Source organism: Fundulus heteroclitus, unplaced genomic scaffold (assembly GCF_011125445.2).
Source record: "Fundulus heteroclitus isolate FHET01 unplaced genomic scaffold, MU-UCD_Fhet_4.1 scaffold_38, whole genome shotgun sequence".
NCBI classification, from domain to species: domain Eukaryota; kingdom Metazoa; phylum Chordata; class Actinopteri; order Cyprinodontiformes; family Fundulidae; genus Fundulus; species Fundulus heteroclitus.
Genome location: NW_023396792.1, coordinates 1,101,384 through 1,118,370, shown reverse-complemented (window position 1 = coordinate 1,118,370; position 16,987 = coordinate 1,101,384). Strand labels below are relative to the sequence as shown.

At 39.1% G+C, this 16,987-nt stretch overlaps 2 protein-coding genes across 2 annotated transcripts; both read right to left on the bottom strand.

Moving 5' to 3' along the window:
* Nucleotides 1-692: 692 nt before the first annotated feature.
* sord (sorbitol dehydrogenase) lies at nucleotides 693-5,118 on the bottom strand. Its single transcript, XM_012850715.3, has 9 exons — nucleotides 4,963-5,118; nucleotides 4,841-4,874; nucleotides 4,288-4,452; nucleotides 3,912-4,071; nucleotides 3,668-3,786; nucleotides 2,312-2,377; nucleotides 2,049-2,227; nucleotides 1,512-1,633; nucleotides 693-1,378 (listed from the first exon to the last, which is right to left on the bottom strand). The coding sequence occupies exons 1-9, from the start codon at nucleotides 5,014-5,016 to the stop codon at nucleotides 1,213-1,215; spliced, it is 1,065 nt and encodes a 354-aa protein (XP_012706169.2). The 5' UTR covers nucleotides 5,017-5,118; the 3' UTR covers nucleotides 693-1,212.
* An 882-nt stretch (nucleotides 5,119-6,000) lies between these two features.
* terb2 (telomere repeat binding bouquet formation protein 2) lies at nucleotides 6,001-10,595 on the bottom strand. The gene is made up of 7 exons (XM_012850716.3): nucleotides 10,401-10,595; nucleotides 8,470-8,551; nucleotides 8,232-8,371; nucleotides 8,015-8,076; nucleotides 7,873-7,937; nucleotides 7,702-7,787; nucleotides 6,001-6,319 (listed from the first exon to the last, which is right to left on the bottom strand). The coding sequence occupies exons 1-7, from the start codon at nucleotides 10,462-10,464 to the stop codon at nucleotides 6,177-6,179; spliced, it is 642 nt and encodes a 213-aa protein (XP_012706170.2). The 5' UTR covers nucleotides 10,465-10,595; the 3' UTR covers nucleotides 6,001-6,176.
* Nucleotides 10,596-16,987: the final 6,392 nt, after the last annotated feature.

The window sequence follows — 16,987 nt, the reverse complement described above, 5'->3', positions numbered from 1 at the left end:
ATGTGCTAAGGAGCTCTTCAAACTCACTTAAAACTGTTAAAGCCACTAATGACAATACTCATGTTTTGATACAAGTAAAAAAAACAAAACATTACCATCACATTTGGGTCTGGACTGGCAAACTGGACAAAAAGAACATTCTGTTTTGTTACTTTTCTCCCAGTTGTCTGTTGACTTCAGTGAATTACGTGATCTCAATTAAATAAGAGAAGACTATAATAAATCTGCATGAATGCAAGCTTTTATTTACTGTTTGCCAAATGATTCTCAACACACTACAAAGTCGTCATTTTTATGATGAGTTGTTTGTAGAGCACTATCAGAGCTTAAAACTGCAGATATTAGGAATAAAACAAGTTCTAATAAGGATATATTCTCCATAATTTAAAAAAATAGGTCAGAGGGTTACTTATATAGATTTTTTTATAGTACAAAATGCAGCTATACAGAAATGAAAAGGGTGGGTGATCACTAAAAGCTACTTCTACTTATGGGTTATCTTTATTAAAGAGGTTGCTTGTTCTGAAACATTTATGTTTTCAGAGAAAAAATATATTGGATGTTCAAGCAAATAAAATGTTTTTTTTTTTTTTTTTTTTTTTTTTTTTGTGTGTGTGTGTTCTTTTCCAAGGGAGTTTAAGTCTCATAAACATAAAAGCCCCAACACTTTAAACAGACCAGTAAATATACTGTTCACATGAAAATAATTGTTCTTTATTTATTTATTTTTTAAAACTCCTTATTCTTGCATCATTTCCAGTTGCTTTAAATTCACAGATTCATTACAAGAACAACACAACTATTAGCAACTGGCACTTCCTGGTACAATTGTTGTCTTATGGTTCCTTTCCAAGCCTCTAGTGCCCACTAATGCTAAATCATTGGTAGTGCAGGTAATGCAGAAAAACATGAAAAGTGGCACATTTTATTACAAGTTTATTCCTGAAAAGTGTTTTTATTTCTACAACATATTACATATTATAAATCACATACATGGATGCAGCTGTCAGAGCTCAGACCAAACATAATTAAACAGTACCATCTGAAGATAGAGGTGTGATAAACAGCTTCCAGCTATCGTTAACAGTGCAGCGATTAATGTGCTATCCTTTGAATTTGTTTTGCTATCTTTCTGAGGCCAGAGTCCACTTTGGGCCCGTCATGCTGAGCCAATCTCTGCAGATCTGTTTTGCTTTGCCACAGAGGATCGGTTCAAGGGTTCTGGTCATTTTTGTCACACTTTAACATGACCTTTATCCCAAGACCCTGACGCGTGGTTTCAAAGGCCTGCACTGCCTGCTCCAGTGGAAAGCGGTGGGTCACGAGGGGCTTCACGTTCACCTTGCCTGACGACAACATGGCGATAGCCATTGGCCAGCTGCAACAAAGCCACACAAATGTAAGATTCTCTCTGACACCAAATAATAAGACTTGGACTAAAGATGGACCAGTTCTTTCTGGACCGTATGGTAATGTTTACAGGACGAGAGATGCAGTAAATTATTCCTCACGTGTTGCAGTAGCGGAACACTCCTCTGATGTCCACTTCTCTCACAGCAGCGTTGACAAGGGGAACAGTAGTCATCGGAGCACCAAGGCCCACCAGCATCACCACACCTCCTGAGCCCGTTGCCTGATAGGAAGTCAGTTAAAACTTGAATTATTTTATGAATCTGGTGATACTGAAGTTCTTTGGTATTTATCACTCAATCTGGAGCAGATAAAGACAGGAAACAGCGAGGAAGAGATTTCTCATCCTATTTGGCTAAGATACCAGCTATTTTATCAGCTATTTTAACCTCCAACAGCTCATGGCAATGCCAGGTTTTACACACGCAACCTTCAATGCTGATTCGACTTCAAGCGCAAGGTAAAATGTTTATCTTTAATATAAAACTAAATTAAAACAAGACTTGCACAACACAAGCGGGTCAAATGATATGCTATCTGTTTTGCCATATCAGACAGTGATATGAAGGTTTGCGCTATTCCTGCTCTTCCTTCAGATGTGACTGTGTTATCATTCATGGTTTCACTGGGGGATTTACATAAAGTGCAGTTTGGATGCAGCTCTCCACTCCAGTGCATTCAAGGGTGATTTGGGGCTGGGCTCCAAGGGTGTCCTCGACTTTCTTTGCCAGCTGCTGGGGTCCATCATCCTTCTTCACCGTCAGCTGGAAGTCTGCACCTAGTTCCTTGGCCATACCCAGGCGCTCTGCGAACAGATCTAAACATAGCTGCGGATGTTGAATAGTACTTCTGAAGATTTTTACCATTTAATTAAATTTACTGGGTTATTATGTGTTGTTACCGGTGATGATGACTTTTGAGGCCCCCATAGCCTTGGCTACAAGCAAGCTGACCAACCCAATGGGTCCTACAGGAAAGGAGACAACGTTATTGCTGCTGAATTAACATGCAGTTCTCTGAGTTTCTCAAGTTAAATGAGTTTTATCTTCCAAGATATTGCCAAGTACAGTTGAAACCGTTTTGTTTGTTTTTTTACATAGTGTATAAAAACCGTATGATCTTTTTTGCTCTAATTACATATCAAATCAGACTAAACCTTTCCTTTTTAGGTCAGTTTAGATTACCAAAAGTATTTCTGTGTATAAACACCTGACTAATGAGACACATAAATATTCAGATATTTTTAATTCTTTCTTCAAAATCAGAAGCTTACGTTAAGTAAGATTTCTGCACCGTCAAACAATTTTGGAAAGCACAAATGATGATGTCCTTGTGAACTTCCAGTTTGTTAAATAAAAACATCTGAGTTAAATGGACACTTGTTGTTGTATTTTACAGCAACAGCTTCAGCGCACTGCTTCGTTGTGAGACATCTGGGGGAAAAATATCAAAAGAAATCAGCCAGGAAGTTAAATCTTGGCCGCAACTGTGTCTTCAAAATTAACAATATCCAGAATAATACTGCCTACGCTGCAGAAAGGGAACTAGATACAAGTAAAGTTTTCTTGAAATTTGTGTATTTTCCCTTACTTTGAGCAGGTAAATATGATTTACCAATCAAATTAGTATTTTGACCTCTAAAGTAAAAATAATTAGTTATACTGCACTTGAAATAAGGGTTTAAGTACAAAAATCTTATTCTTATGTCACAGACAGATTATTTAAACTTGCTTGCTCAAGTGCCCATTTTGCAGTGATTTAGTTACAAATTAGCTTAAATACAACAAAGTCAGTGTTTTGGAGTGACCATTACAAAGCTTTGATCTCAGTTTGATAGAAAAGGTGTGGGTGTGTGTGAGCAAGACAACTTACAAACCTGGCTAAGTAACGTAACAGCAGTTATGTGGATGAATGCCTAAAACGTTTGACCAAATTCTAATAACACATTATTCTGGCATTGGACACATAGAAAAAGGTTTAATGCCAGACAGTGAGAAAAAAAGTTTGTTGTATTTTATGCAGTGTATGTAATTATCTCTTTCAAAGAAACAGCCCTTGCAACATCTACTATGGTTCCCTGTGATTTTTCTTCTCCTAACTTTTGTTGCTGCACCTGGGTGTTGCAATAAGATTCCTAACCTGGAAGGGCCTGTTGAGACGGTCATTTTGCATCATCCTGCATTCCACTGCGGTTTCTCATTGGTGGAATTTTACCAAAAAAAAGTTGTCAAGTTTCATAGTTCTTACATAATTTTACCTGCACCACAGATGAGTACGGTGCTGCCGAGGGTGACACCGGCCCGGCGACACGCATGAATCCCCACAGAGAGAGGTTCGATGAGGGCCCCCTCCTCAAATGTGACATTATCAGGCAACCTGTGCAGACACACAGAAACAGATAAGACTGAGGGTATATGTAGAAATTGTGCAACAGTGTTTGCTATCGGTCCGTTATGAGGTAATGTCTGATGCAAGGTTTTGTAGCCACGAAAAACAAGTACTTGTAGCAGAAGTTGGCATTGTGTGTGTAATATCTGCACAGGTTTCCATCATCGGGCGGCGTGGCGCAGAAGAAGATGGTGGGGGACAAGTTATATTGTCCTCTTTTGAAGAACTCATCCATCTCACGGGGCACACCAGGCTCAATGGCCACCCTATCACCTGGAAAATTACAATTTCACTGCCCATATCACTATCAGTGTCTTATAGTACTATAAGAGATAAAGCAGGTGTTTTAAAGGCAGTAAAGGTTATACAGATTACTAAAAGGATCATAAATGTCTATCTTTAAAAGCAGGGATTAATGCTATAGAGTGGTACATTTAAAAAGTTCAGTTTGGATGTCATGTGATGACTCGCGCAGTCATGTCATCTTACCTGGTTTAAGGTGTGTGACTGCTGATCCGACCTTAGCCACTCGCCCTGCAGCTTCGTGGCCCAGCACCATTGGTTTTTTCAGCACAAAGTCCCCAATTCGACCATTCTGCCAGTAGTGCACATCTGATCCACAGATCCCCACTGAGTGCATCTGAAGCAATACCTCTAAACACCAAACAAGACATGAATAACTAAGAGGGGATTCATTCTTTCTTTGGGACAAAAACATTTGACAGGCTAAATCGACACCAGATCTCTTAATGCTGTTAGATCTATTCTTGATAGATTAATAATGCAGTCCGGTCGAATAGTTTTAATTACTTGTGTAATTAAACATATCATCAATCCCTTCCAAAAATGAAAAATATTTATGACCACTTGGTTTAAAATCAACCCATATATGATGAACACTTATATCACATTCAGAAAGCTTTAATAGGTTTTATTAGTCAGATTTTGCTTGACTATTGCCCTGCTTGTACTATATTAATACAAATTTAAATCCTCACAGTCAGGTGCATTTACAGACAGAAATCTAAAGACATTTGTTTACCATTGGGTCCTGGCTCTGGAATTGGACGGTTTTCCTGTTAAAGACATAACGAGCTGCAGATTACTTTGCACGCTGTGCGCCTGGATGGTTTTTGTGGTTAAAGTTCGTGTTGGGTTTCTTACAAGCCTGAGGTCTCCCTTAGCATGCAACACCACGGACAGATTCTCCTGAGCCATGACAGAAACACCGAGCTGCTGCCGACGGGACGAGGGCGGAACAACCTGAGAAAGTCCACACAGCGGTACGCAAACTGAGCTGTGATCACCCAGAGTCCCAACAGCTCAGGCAACTAGCTGCAGGCCGGAACCAAAACAAAGCATCTGATTGGTCGAAAAACTGTGGAAGGAACCATTTCCACTGGGACGAGAGGGGGTGGGAAAGCGCTACCAATTTTCTTTTAGCTACCACTTTAAAGTATTTCATTAATAAATGTGTGTGTGTATATATATAGTAATGTTTACACATTATCATAAACAAATTGGCATCAACGGTTAACTAAATTTGTGCTCGATAAATTAACTACCAACCTCGGCGCCCCTTTAACTCCCATCTTGGAACTCGAGTCCAATGAGGCTGTCATAAAAATAAAAAATAAAACAGTGTGAAATAAATACACAGAAAGGTATTATGAGAGCCCATGAATAGATTTAAAAATAGGATGTATATAATTCATTCGTTTTAAGCCAACAATGCCCTTTCTCATTGTTACCATTTCCTCTCCAACGCAATGCCTGCCGTTGCTCAGCAACCGCGCATGTATTGAAACGGAATTAAAATGGTACTGCATAAATCAATCGTTTTACATAATTGCACCACAAACCTTGAATTGAATTTACTGAACGTATAACAAACAGGGTAAAAAAAACACACAAAAAAACCCAAGTAAATATAATTTTAAATAACACAAAAAAGAAAAATGTTCATGCGTAGGAAGAAGAAAATTAACTTATGGTGTGTTATACGGAAATTTGAACTCGTGGTTTACAGCAAAGAGAAGGATCCATAACAGACAAATAAATCATCTTAGAGAAGGAAACATGAGAAGCATGAACTACAGAGGTGGTCTAAACCACATATGTGCAGATTATATGCCAGTGTGCAGTAACACTACAGTGTTGGGCCTATTCCCACATCTTGTTATTTCTAATATAGAAATAAATACACATACATCTACGTGAACTTTTTATTGAAAAACCAGCAGTACAAACAATGTGGCAACCGGCATATTTCAAATATAATCAAACGCTCAAAATCATTTAATAAAGATGTTATATGCCAAAAACACAAAATGAGATCGCCATTGTTCCTGTAATTATTTCCAAGTCTTATACACGTTTCATTTCCCTTTCATAGAAGGGAATCTTTCAAATCTGTGCCCTAAACAAAAGTAGGTTTTACATTTTGAACATCTGAAAAGCCCAGGATGCACGTCACGCAGATCACCAGAATATTTCGGAAGACTCTCTATGCTGACGTACACTGTAAGGACAGAGCAAAAAATGAAAAGAAAGTGATGTTAAACCATGAGACAAAACTGGATAAATATAATCCTGTTTCAAAAGAAGTTGTACCAATTCTTAATGAATATGTAATTATATTGCACTAGTTTTTTTTACCAGTTCAGCCCCTGGACTTCTGCATTATGAAGCCATGATATTATAATACTTGCATGGTATCTATGCATGTTTTGTGGTTTAAAATTGTTTTTCATTTGTATAGGAGTAGAAGCTGCTCTAAATTGTTTATCAACTCAATTCCATTTTATTTATATAGCGCCAGTTCACAACATGTCATCTCAAGGCACTTTACAAATTCAATCAAATCATCCAGACAGATTGGTTAAAATGTTCCTTTCTAACCCAGCAGATTGCATCAAGTCTTGATAAGCAGCATTCACTCGTCCTGAAAGAGCGTAGAGCCACAGTGGACAGTCGTCTGCATTGCCGATGGCTTGGCATCCCTCGTACTGAGCATGCATGAAGCGATAGTGGGGAGGAAAACTCCCCTTTAACAGGAAGGAAAAACCTCCACTAGAACCAGGCTCAGTGTGAACGGTCATCTGCCTCGACCGACTGGGGGTTATAGAAGACAGCAGAGACACAAAAAGCACAGAAGCGCACATTGATCTCCATAATAATGGATGATCTGCCCCCCCCCCTGTGATGTGATATCACAGCTAACAGAACGCCAGACCAGGTGTACCTACTATGAAAAAAAAGTGACAGAGAACAAAAAGGTAAAAGTTGAAAATAACAACAAACAATGGAAATTGGAGAACAGTAGGAGAACTCAGCAGAGTGAGAAACATAGACCCTGATGTCCTCCAGTAGCCTAAGCCTATAGCAGCATAACTATAGAGGTAGCTCAGGATAACATAGGCCATTGTAACTATAAGCTTTGTCAAAAAGGAAAGTTTTAAGCCTAGTCTTAAAAGTAGACAGGGTGTCTGCCTCACGGACCAAAACTGGGAGTTGGTTCCACAGGAGAGGAGCCTGATAGCTAAAGGATCTGCCTCCCATTTCCCATTTATCAGTCAGAATTAACAGCACCCTTTTCTAGTCTAGTGCACAAAGGGCTCATAACATACCATCATATGCATTACATATTATACTATTTACAAATGTTATATGTATATACATTTTATGCATTTTTTTTGCCAAGATTTCTTAGTTTAAACATACTTCTGCTTTAAATTCCATATCAAAAGCAATCTGTTTACAATTTTCCCAGCATTTTTTTTTTTAAACTTGTTTTCTTTAAGCAGCTTAGCCGCATCAAGATTATCTGAAGGTTAATGGTCCTCCGCTCCTGTCTCACTAAACTAAAGCAGTCACACAATGAAAACATGTTAAACAATTCACCTGGGGCCTCATCACTAACTGGGCTTCTTAAAGGGTCAAAGAGGAGAGCTTCATTCTCTGACGAGTCTGTGTCTGACGCCTCAAATCTGTCAACAAAGCAGAACGAACCTGACTTATTGCACCACAGTTGACGTTACACATCAAAATGTTCAAAGTGGAAAGAAAACCTACACGCTCCTTCTGACTTCCCGCTCGCTGCCTTCGACTTCTGACGGGCTGAAAGCCTGCTGTGCTTCCTGTGAAACACGGAGAAATCCAGTCGACCTACATCCAACATCTATCCTGTTTCATTCTGGTTGCACGGTCTCATTACCTGTGCCGCTGTTTCTTCATCTTCCTGTTCCCAAATCAACCTGCCAACCACTTTCCTCACCTCTATAAGGACAGAAGAAACATGTGTGTTGTTTATTTCTGGTTGCATTTGTAAACAGGTACGTTTAATTTTTCAGCAAATGCATTTTTTTTCCTAATTTGATTTAAAAGTCAGACATAGACAGGGTCTAAAAGAAGAAAAGAAAAAAGTCCCTCACCGTCCTGTACAGAAGCTGGAGGCAGCACATAATGACCGATGCACACTGATTTCACACTTTGCCGCTTTTCACAGGTAGCCAGAAACAGGCTGTGTAGAACAGTCACCTTGTTCCAGACGTAATCTTTGCTTTCATATATCCTAAAAAGAAACAGAAGGTTTCCAGCTTTAATGCAATCGTGGAAATTTACAAACAGTGCTCCCTAGGACAACAGCTCCGTAACTGCCTTCTTACCAACCTCAGCGTGTCGGGAGCTGTTGCATCTGCACTGAAGAGGTAATCTGCTTCCCTCCAACCTGAAAGGCCCCCACCTTCCAGTACTGCAAGAATTATGAGAAAAGAAAAAAAAAAAGAAAAAATCAGCCATTCTTTCCAACACCGTTACCATATGCGCTGTAGGTCCAACCACAAAATAAGTTGCAGATTAACCAGAATAAGTATTCCTTAATAAGAGTTCTTCTAAGTCCTGGTATGTATACCTGGACAGGGACGTGTGGAGGAATGGAGGCCAGCCACACTTATGGGAGGAGCTGGGCCTCATTGTCCTGAGGGACTTTCCAGATGGTAACATGATATGAGCTTCCAGGACAGCCGATATCCATAAACAATGCCGGAGGTTTCGTTTTTCAGGGCTGAGATACAGAACCGTCAGCCCGTCACACTGTGCTGCCTTCACCAGCCCCTGTGCAGCTGCCACACTGCGCAGTAACATCATTTTTACGTATGTTCTTAATAATACTCTTGGAAAAAAAGAGCACGACCGTTTCAGGCTTTCTAGACATTTAGTAGAGCTCTTTTAGTCACGTTTGAGGAGTGGGAGGCTCATATTAGTTGGCTGATTACGCTGAGCATCATAAAGTCCACTGCGTCCACCCGTATGTTTCCTCCCTGTTAGACTTTTTTCTTATAAACATAAAGCACCGGATTGGTTTTTTCATCATAATTTCCTCTTATGATCTGGCTAATGTCAGGAAAAACCAAAAGCATCATCTGAGATTACTCCCACTGGTGTCGTTTCCATCCGTAGGTTTTATCATGGTGTTAGCGAAGCGGAAGAGGGCTGGGCCAAGCAAGCAACACCGAGTTATTCCAGATTTTAAGTTGGTACGCTGCAACAGCCAGTTGTGAGGTAAAGCACAACAAAGCATAAAATATCCTTATCTTTGATGGATGATTAAAAAGTTGTGTGAAAAGGCGGTACAGAGCGTCCTTCCACACCGGCTAGATGTCTGCAGGGCTGTTCTGGATGGTCTCCTCTACCAAAACCAAAAAGGTTGGCTGGGAGACAACACCAATCAAAACATTTCCTACGAGCTTGTCAGCACCACAGTGAAAGCGGGTGAGTTGAAACAAGAGGAAACAGTCGCCCGGTGCTCTGAGAGGTTTATTACGGGCGTAAAGCTGTCTGTGAGGTGCTAGGAACCTGTCCTGTCTGGATGTCCAGGGCTGCTTCCTCTTCCAGGTTTCATCACGGGGCGACACTGAAGCGTCGGTGTCACTCTCGGTCAGGTGAGCTGGTGTTGACGCGTGAAGCCTGTGAAGGCCGGAGAAGGTGAAGAAGCTGTCCAGGCCATCAGGTCAGCTCAGTGTCTTCACCGGGCAGGGCTGTAAGCCGTTTGACTTATAGCCTTTGTCATGAGGCCTTTCCAGTTTAAAACAAAAACACTGAAGAGAAAATAAGTCTAGAAAAGAATAGTTTTTTTTATTCCCTATCAGGCTTTTGGCTGATGAAATAAAAAAAAATAAATCAGAATACCCACTTTCATAAATCTAATATTTAAATGTTTTTAAGATCCTGTCTAAAGTATACCAACAGCATCCACAAATCATTGTTGAAATGCGCATTTTTACCTTCATAATACCGTATTTAATCTCTAAAACATCATATAAAAAAAAAAAATCTACCGCAATTTCCATAACTACATTCAGATACAAATGTGAATTTAGATTTCTAAAGCGATCAGAATGAATGGTTAGCTACAAAATTAAAAAATTTTATTCCATTTTAAAATATTTTACACTCTATGTACTCTTTTCCTATGTTTTTAAAACCAGGTAAAGAGCTTAAAATGTGAACATTTTATGTTATTTGTTGAGCTGGCTAATAATTTAAGTGTATGTTACTTGAATAGGGATGCTTCATGTTAGCTGATGTTATTATTAACTTACTCCAAAAGTCCAGATGATCCTCCGGCACACTGCTCGAAAACCAAGCAGTCTTGCAGCGAAACATGGCTTCTCCTCGTTCAAAAGTAAATGCGAACAAGTTTCGTGTAGTTTTGAAGCTAAAATCAGGTTTTATTGCCGATGTTCATTCTTTAATCCCCAGACAGTGTGCTAAAGATCCTCCAGCGCTAGCATCAATCGGCGCCTAAAGTGTTGCATTCAGGTGCCGCGCGAAGATTTCGAAAATGTCCCATCTGAGACTCCCTCGGCGGTTAACTTGATGTTTTTGTTGTAAAATATAATTTGTCATGTGAGTATTTTATTGTAATATAGAATGATGTGATCGTATCATAAGTTTCAGTGGCAAAAAAATGTTTGTACTAATCTTCAATGATAGTTTGAAGAAAAACTCCCCCGATTCCAGTCGGCCAGAAACGCGCATTTAAACAAGCTATTTCTAGTTTTGATGTGTTCAATCGCACATGATATAAGACGTGCTATGTTAATTTTGTCCATATATCCAATTAGATGTAGTTCAGCTTATTTATAATGTACCACCAATTTACAACGTGTCCAGGCACTTTCCAAGGAACACAAGAGCAAATCACATACAAATACATATAATTAAATGCTCTAAAATAAACATATAAATATGACTCTGAACATCCAAAAAAGACAGAAAATGACCAAAACATTAAAAACGACACTAGCACAATGTATCTGAAAAAAAAATGCAAATAGAGAGTAGGCTAACAATGAAAAAAATGGATTAATGTGCTGCAGAATGGTGAACTGGCCAGATAAGAGGCGAGAAAGTATCATAAAAATAAAACAAAGGAAAGGAAAAACAACATAATGCAATATATTCTAATAAATGTGTTTATTGGCCGGATGAATCCACAAAGCAACCGCATCCTATCTTTGTGGTTGGTGGTTGTTTTATGGTTCTGTCTAGGACCAGTGGGAGACTTTTACAAGCCTGTGACTGTATACGGCTGCTGTTTTATAACCTGTTCATTGTCCTAGTTGACAGAGGAAGGTGGATTAGTCGGATCCTTTTGTAATATTTCCCAAAGCGCCAGATTGGGATTTTTTTACCACCTTAAGAATCATAACACCATGGGCGAACTAAGTATCACAAAGTGTTCATTGTTTCATCTTGCATTATCCATAACTGTCCCAAACTGAAGTCAAAAGTACCCCAGCACAAATGTGACTGTTAAGAAAGTAATACGTGATTTTACTAATGCCAGTGGGACGAAAAATATCTTATTCATAAATGTCTAGAATAATTTAGGCCTTTTATCATGTTTACTTTTCACAATAATCTGCTTGTTCTTTCATTAAAATAAAGAACACTTCCAGATACAAAATGCTTGATTCTGTGTTTTGATTTTGAGAGTTGTTGTATCAAAGCTCCTGAAGGTCCTCAAAGGAATATGGCTTGCAAAGTCTTTCAGTGTGGTTTGATCTTTGTCATGCCAATCTTCACAACGTGGTCCCCTCTCTTGTTCTACTTTTTCTCTCCTAGCTTTATCTTACATTTTGTGTGACAGTAGCCATTTTCAGCACCAGATGGCAGTATTTGCAATATATGTAACAGATGACCAGCAAGGTTTCAACATGGCTTATTAGCACTCAATCAGTGTTTTTCTCCACATCAATTCCACTTAATAATTGAAAATCTAAATAAGGGTGATTTAATAATCTTCCTGAAGTTGCATGAACTACACTGAAACTTGAGGATTTAAAGAAACCACTGTTACTGTGAAAAAATCTTAAACTGTCTAGAGATTGTGCTTTCCTTAGTTATTCCCAGTATATATATATATATATATATATATATATATATATATATATATATATATATATATATATAATGATATGTGTGTGTGTGTGTGTGTGTTCTTTGTGGATTAGTAGGCCTAAGTGGAATTTGTTTTTAGTTCATTCTATGTATATTTTTATAGAATTTATTCTGTTTCCCTTAATTTCAATGTTCAATTCACTCTTTCTCATCCACCATATTGCTTTCCCTTCACTCATGCTGCGTTTCATTTACCTCGGAAGTTGGAACTAGGAGATGGGAATGTCGTAACACACAAGTGACAGCGTTCCAGGTAACAAAAGTTGGAGAAGTCGGGATTCTAAAATAAAATAAAAAGTAAATAAATTAAATATCAGGATTCCAGTTTGGCAATGGCCAGGAAATCTGTTTTTTTTGTATGTAGTACTTCTTACGAAGGTCCTTTAAAGCTGTACTTTCCACATGCAAACAGCACTTCCAATTTTTCTGGTTCAGAGTTGCAGCCGCTACCTGTAACATTGGCTTTACAGGTAGCAGTTTTACAACTGTTGTAGAGCTGTTTTACAACTGTGCCTTGTAAAAGAAATACATTTTCACAGTTTATTGCTGTTGATGCAAGGAGCTGCCACATTGGATCCACATTGGATCCGACAATCAGCATTTTGTTGGCTTTACACTCACAACAGGACAAGCAAATTTCCTTAACTTCGGATGTTACTTGAATAGTAGCTGGAGGAGCTGAACACAGGCAAGTGAGCAGACAGGAGGCACATAGGAGGGAGCTTTGTTCAAGTAAAATATGACAAAAACGTGACAGTAAAATCGGAGGTAAAAACCATGGAACCACATAAAAAGGGCAAGAAATTGTGATAAAACTAAAGTATGGTAGAAGAAGTAATAGGGCAACCAAAAGCCTGCTATCATTTTCATTATTCTTTGTTTATTTATTCTAGTTTGCACTTAGTCAAATAATGATGTAAACTGATTTCACACATTCGAAGCTCTTGTAATCATCAGCCCTGCAGCGTTATGGTCAGTATCTCCCTTGGTTGGTTTGCCTGAAGGTTAGGCATAGCATTAAAATAACTGCACCCTCAAAATCTGTCGACTCTAAAGTCCAAGCATATCGTGTAACTCTGTATTTTAAAAGAATGCTGTCTGTGCAATTAGCTCCACTGCATTGCCTATGGTACAACTGACGGGTAGGCTGTGTTTGTTTGAAGTTAGGGAAGACAGAGAGGATCACAGCTTTACCCTGCGAAATATTTAACTAAGGGATTGTCTGAGCCCATCATAAAAATAGATGACACGAATGCACAAAGGCAAAGAAGCAGCCCGAAATCTGTACATTGCCGTGTTCTTCTTTGCAATGTTTTTTGCAAGACGTCTGCAACATATCAATGACGGAGATGCTTGGCCATAACTCAGCTACCATGACAACGATGAAGCCGCACCCAGACTCTCGTGTCTTACCCTCTAACGGGGTCGTTTCGGAACAAAGAGGTAAAAGACAGGCTGGCAGTGCCGGCATGGACGTTTAATCTGGGTCACAGTCGCTCCCGTCAGAGGGTAAAACATTTATTGACAATTGCAACAGCTTTTTCTGTCATTTTGTTTCGTTGGAAGCATGCACCATAGAGAGGATATTTCTGTGTGTTCTTGTAAAACCAAAACATTACCACAGCCTTGACCATTTTACATATACTCTTGAAAATATATAGTCTATAAATCAATAAGTGACTTGACATGAGATCAATCTTTAATGTATCTTAACTTAATATTGTTCATATCCGCTTGTCATTTGTGATGATGCTTATTTTGTATGTTTTTGGTATTTTAAAATGTTTTGCTGGGTAAAACAAAACCATGCAGAACATTCTTCTTATTCAATAAACTAGTAAAATGGCACATATCTTCAGATAGGTCAAGGGGGAAATTTGTAATCACCGTGTTTTTCCATCGATTTTTGTAATTTCTTTTATGTTGAATGTCCACTATTATATATAGATATTACAAATATGTTAAACTAACTAATCAGCATTGAGCAGTGGTCTGCCTGTGTGAATTTGCTACGGTTCTTGATCGGTGTCTCTTTTAATCTTCATTAATTCATGCAGCCCAGATAAAACATTAATGATGCCCCAGTGTGTCTCTGCCCCCCCCCCCCCCGTAATTCTAGCTTTTCCAGTGTTTCCAGTGTCTTTAGATGACCAGGAATTATTCACATCTTCTCAACTATATGAAAAAAACAGGATCTGTCCTCTTTTTCTCCTTTGTTTCATGTTGTGCTGATTTTGTCCTTTCAAGTTCTGTCCTGCTGGACAGAGAAAATGCCCCGCGGTGACAGAGCGGGCTGCCATTGGCTCATTCATCTCAGTTCTGTTCCAGGGATATTGTTTTACTCTGAGTTAGTCTCGATTATTTGAGAATGCTGCCATTTCTGCTAGTCTTGCTAGAATACTTTGCAGCTTTTAATTTTGGCTCCTCTTTTCGTTATTTTCTATATTAGATAACTGTTGTGTCTGTAAAAATTGACCAAACCCAAGTATAACTTGTCTAGTTCAAATTTGATCAGTAAGGAAATGAAAAATCCGGACATATGTTTGTCAAAAATACTGAATAAGCACTTCTGTTTTTAGTATTTCTATTTATTTTGATATTTCTTTGAACCTTTGATATGAAAACCATGTTAATAGTATTATATAGTAGTCATTACGTGGATGCAATAGTGCGGCATGTTCTCTATTTTGCTTTATTTTTAACTACACTAGACAGCTGTTAATATAGGGCTGATTTGGTCAAGTTAAAGCTCCATTTGATAGGTGTATTCAGGAAATGTCGCTGACTTACGAATTTGTTAAGACTTGTATTAAATAGAAAGCTTACATTTTGCTTTTTACATTATATTTAGAGATCAGGGGGGAAAAAAAGAAGAAAAAAAAGAGAGAAAAAAAAAAGAGATCAACGAGAACCCATTAACATTAGCAAAGAGAATATTTTGAATGTCTTCTCTGCCGGGATGTTTTTCTTTTCTTTTCTGGAATATGTAGTATAAGCAGTTCTGCCTGATGTAAAGGATGTGTTCAAAATAATGAGCAGAGCTCCCAGGCAATTGCTTCTGGCTTTGAAATGTTGTGCACTTACTTCCTCCAGACCTCCCCCGATCGCCATTTGGTACTCTATCAACAACATGGAGCAGTAAATATATCTTAATACACACCTCTGAAGTCCTAAAGGAGGGTCCGTATCCTGCCTGAACCATTCTATGCTTTTTAACTTGAGTTTTGAGTTTATCCCTGTGTTTAAATGAGAGCCCATTATTGACCCATTTCTCTCTCTGCCTATCAAGTCTCTTTATCTCTCCAGCTGAACCAGCAACATCAAAGGAGCCGGCTTCAAATCGCAGGTGTTGAAGGATTAAGGCCACCGCAGGAAGTGGTTTTATTCTCAGCTTCATCTTTGATGTAGTCTCTCTATGACACGCTTGTATCTCTTATGCGTAACATTGTTTACTAGCTTTGAGGGACCATTTCCAAACTGAACTGGTGTCTTCATTCTAGTGCAGTGACAGTGCCAAGCAAAATCATTCTTATCCATTGAATTTCTTTTACTTTTTTTCACCTTGTAAAATTTTAGTCCTATTTTTTATTTATTGTATGTAACACATCAACAAGAAGCAGCACGTAATTGTGAAAGGGGGGAGAAAATAATGTTTTCAACATAATTAGCAAATAAAAACCTGAAAATTGCTGTGTTTGTAACGAAGTGCTTTGCAGAGAACCCAATATTTGAGCCAGGCATGGTGTTCGCTTTTAAGAGGTTTATTTATAGAATTAACAAGCCATGGTGCAGGCAAAACACTGATGATTCTCAGCAGGGGCACACAGGAAACACAGGGCAGACGCTCTGTCCAAACTGGGCAGGTGCACTGGAGCGACGCTGGGATCCGTGGCATGGCGGCTGACAGAAATCTAGGGATAGGTAAGGTCCAAGGCTATAAGAACAGTCCAGGTCAAATCCAGGAAACCAGAAGCCAAAGAGGTATCCGACTAGGACAAGGCAAGAATCCGGTCAGATAACTGGGCAGGCAAGGATGAATGCTGGATCTTTCTCTTACAGTGGTTTGCAGAGAAAGGCTGTTGGAAGTAGGTAGATACAGGCAGGGTGACAGGTGAAAACCATACAGGTACTCAGGGACAGTGCAGGTGTAGCCGATCCACTAATTAGCAGAAAGGAGAGCGACAGCCAGCCAGCCAGCCAACCCCCCCCCCCAAAAAAAATAACAACAACAACAGATCATGGGGAAACAGGGCAGAATCATTGAAAGTATTTGTGTTGTATATTTGTAAAGTATTTGTATTAAACCCACTTTAATCCTAAAAAACATATGGTGCTAAAAGTGGCCTGCAAGTCAGCTAAAGAGTAAATGGCCATCCACTTAAACCAATACGATGGATTCACAGCCCAAGTGGGAGAATCTGTTGGCTGGACAAGTGCTTGTCATGGAATCTACCAATTTGTCCTTTCAGAAAAAGCAAAAAAAAGAAGGCCATTGTTCAAAGAAAGCCACAGGATGTCCAATTTAATGTTTTCTACAAGCAGTGTTGCGAGACAAAACAGAAAGCAGGTGCAAGGAGGAGCAATGGTTAGATCAGACAAAGGCTGGTTTGTCTGTCCTTCATGTAAAACTAAAAATGTGAAGGAAAACTAAGACTGCACATGGTGGTGGCAGCATGACACTTGAAGGGGAGGTGGGGTGCTTCTCTTCACCAGGAAGAGGGAA

Coding starts and splice junctions, on each gene's coding strand:
- sord (XM_012850715.3), bottom strand. CDS start 5,016: ATGGCTCAGGAGAATCTGTCCGTGGTGTTGCATGCTAAGGGAGACCTC. Junction 4,453..4,840: donor TCCAGAGCCAGGACCCAATG/GTAAACAAATGT, acceptor TTTGGTGTTTAG/AGGTATTGCTTCAGATGCAC. Junction 1,379..1,511: donor GTGTTCCGCTACTGCAACAC/GTGAGGAATAAT, acceptor GCTTTGTTGCAG/CTGGCCAATGGCTATCGCCA.
- terb2 (XM_012850716.3), bottom strand. CDS start 10,464: ATGTTTCGCTGCAAGACTGCTTGGTTTTCGAGCAGTGTGCCGGAGGAT. Junction 8,552..10,400: donor GGATCATCTGGACTTTTGGA/GTAAGTTAATAA, acceptor TAATTCTTGCAG/TACTGGAAGGTGGGGGCCTT. Junction 7,938..8,014: donor ATGAAGAAACAGCGGCACAG/GTAATGAGACCG, acceptor CGTGTTTCACAG/GAAGCACAGCAGGCTTTCAG.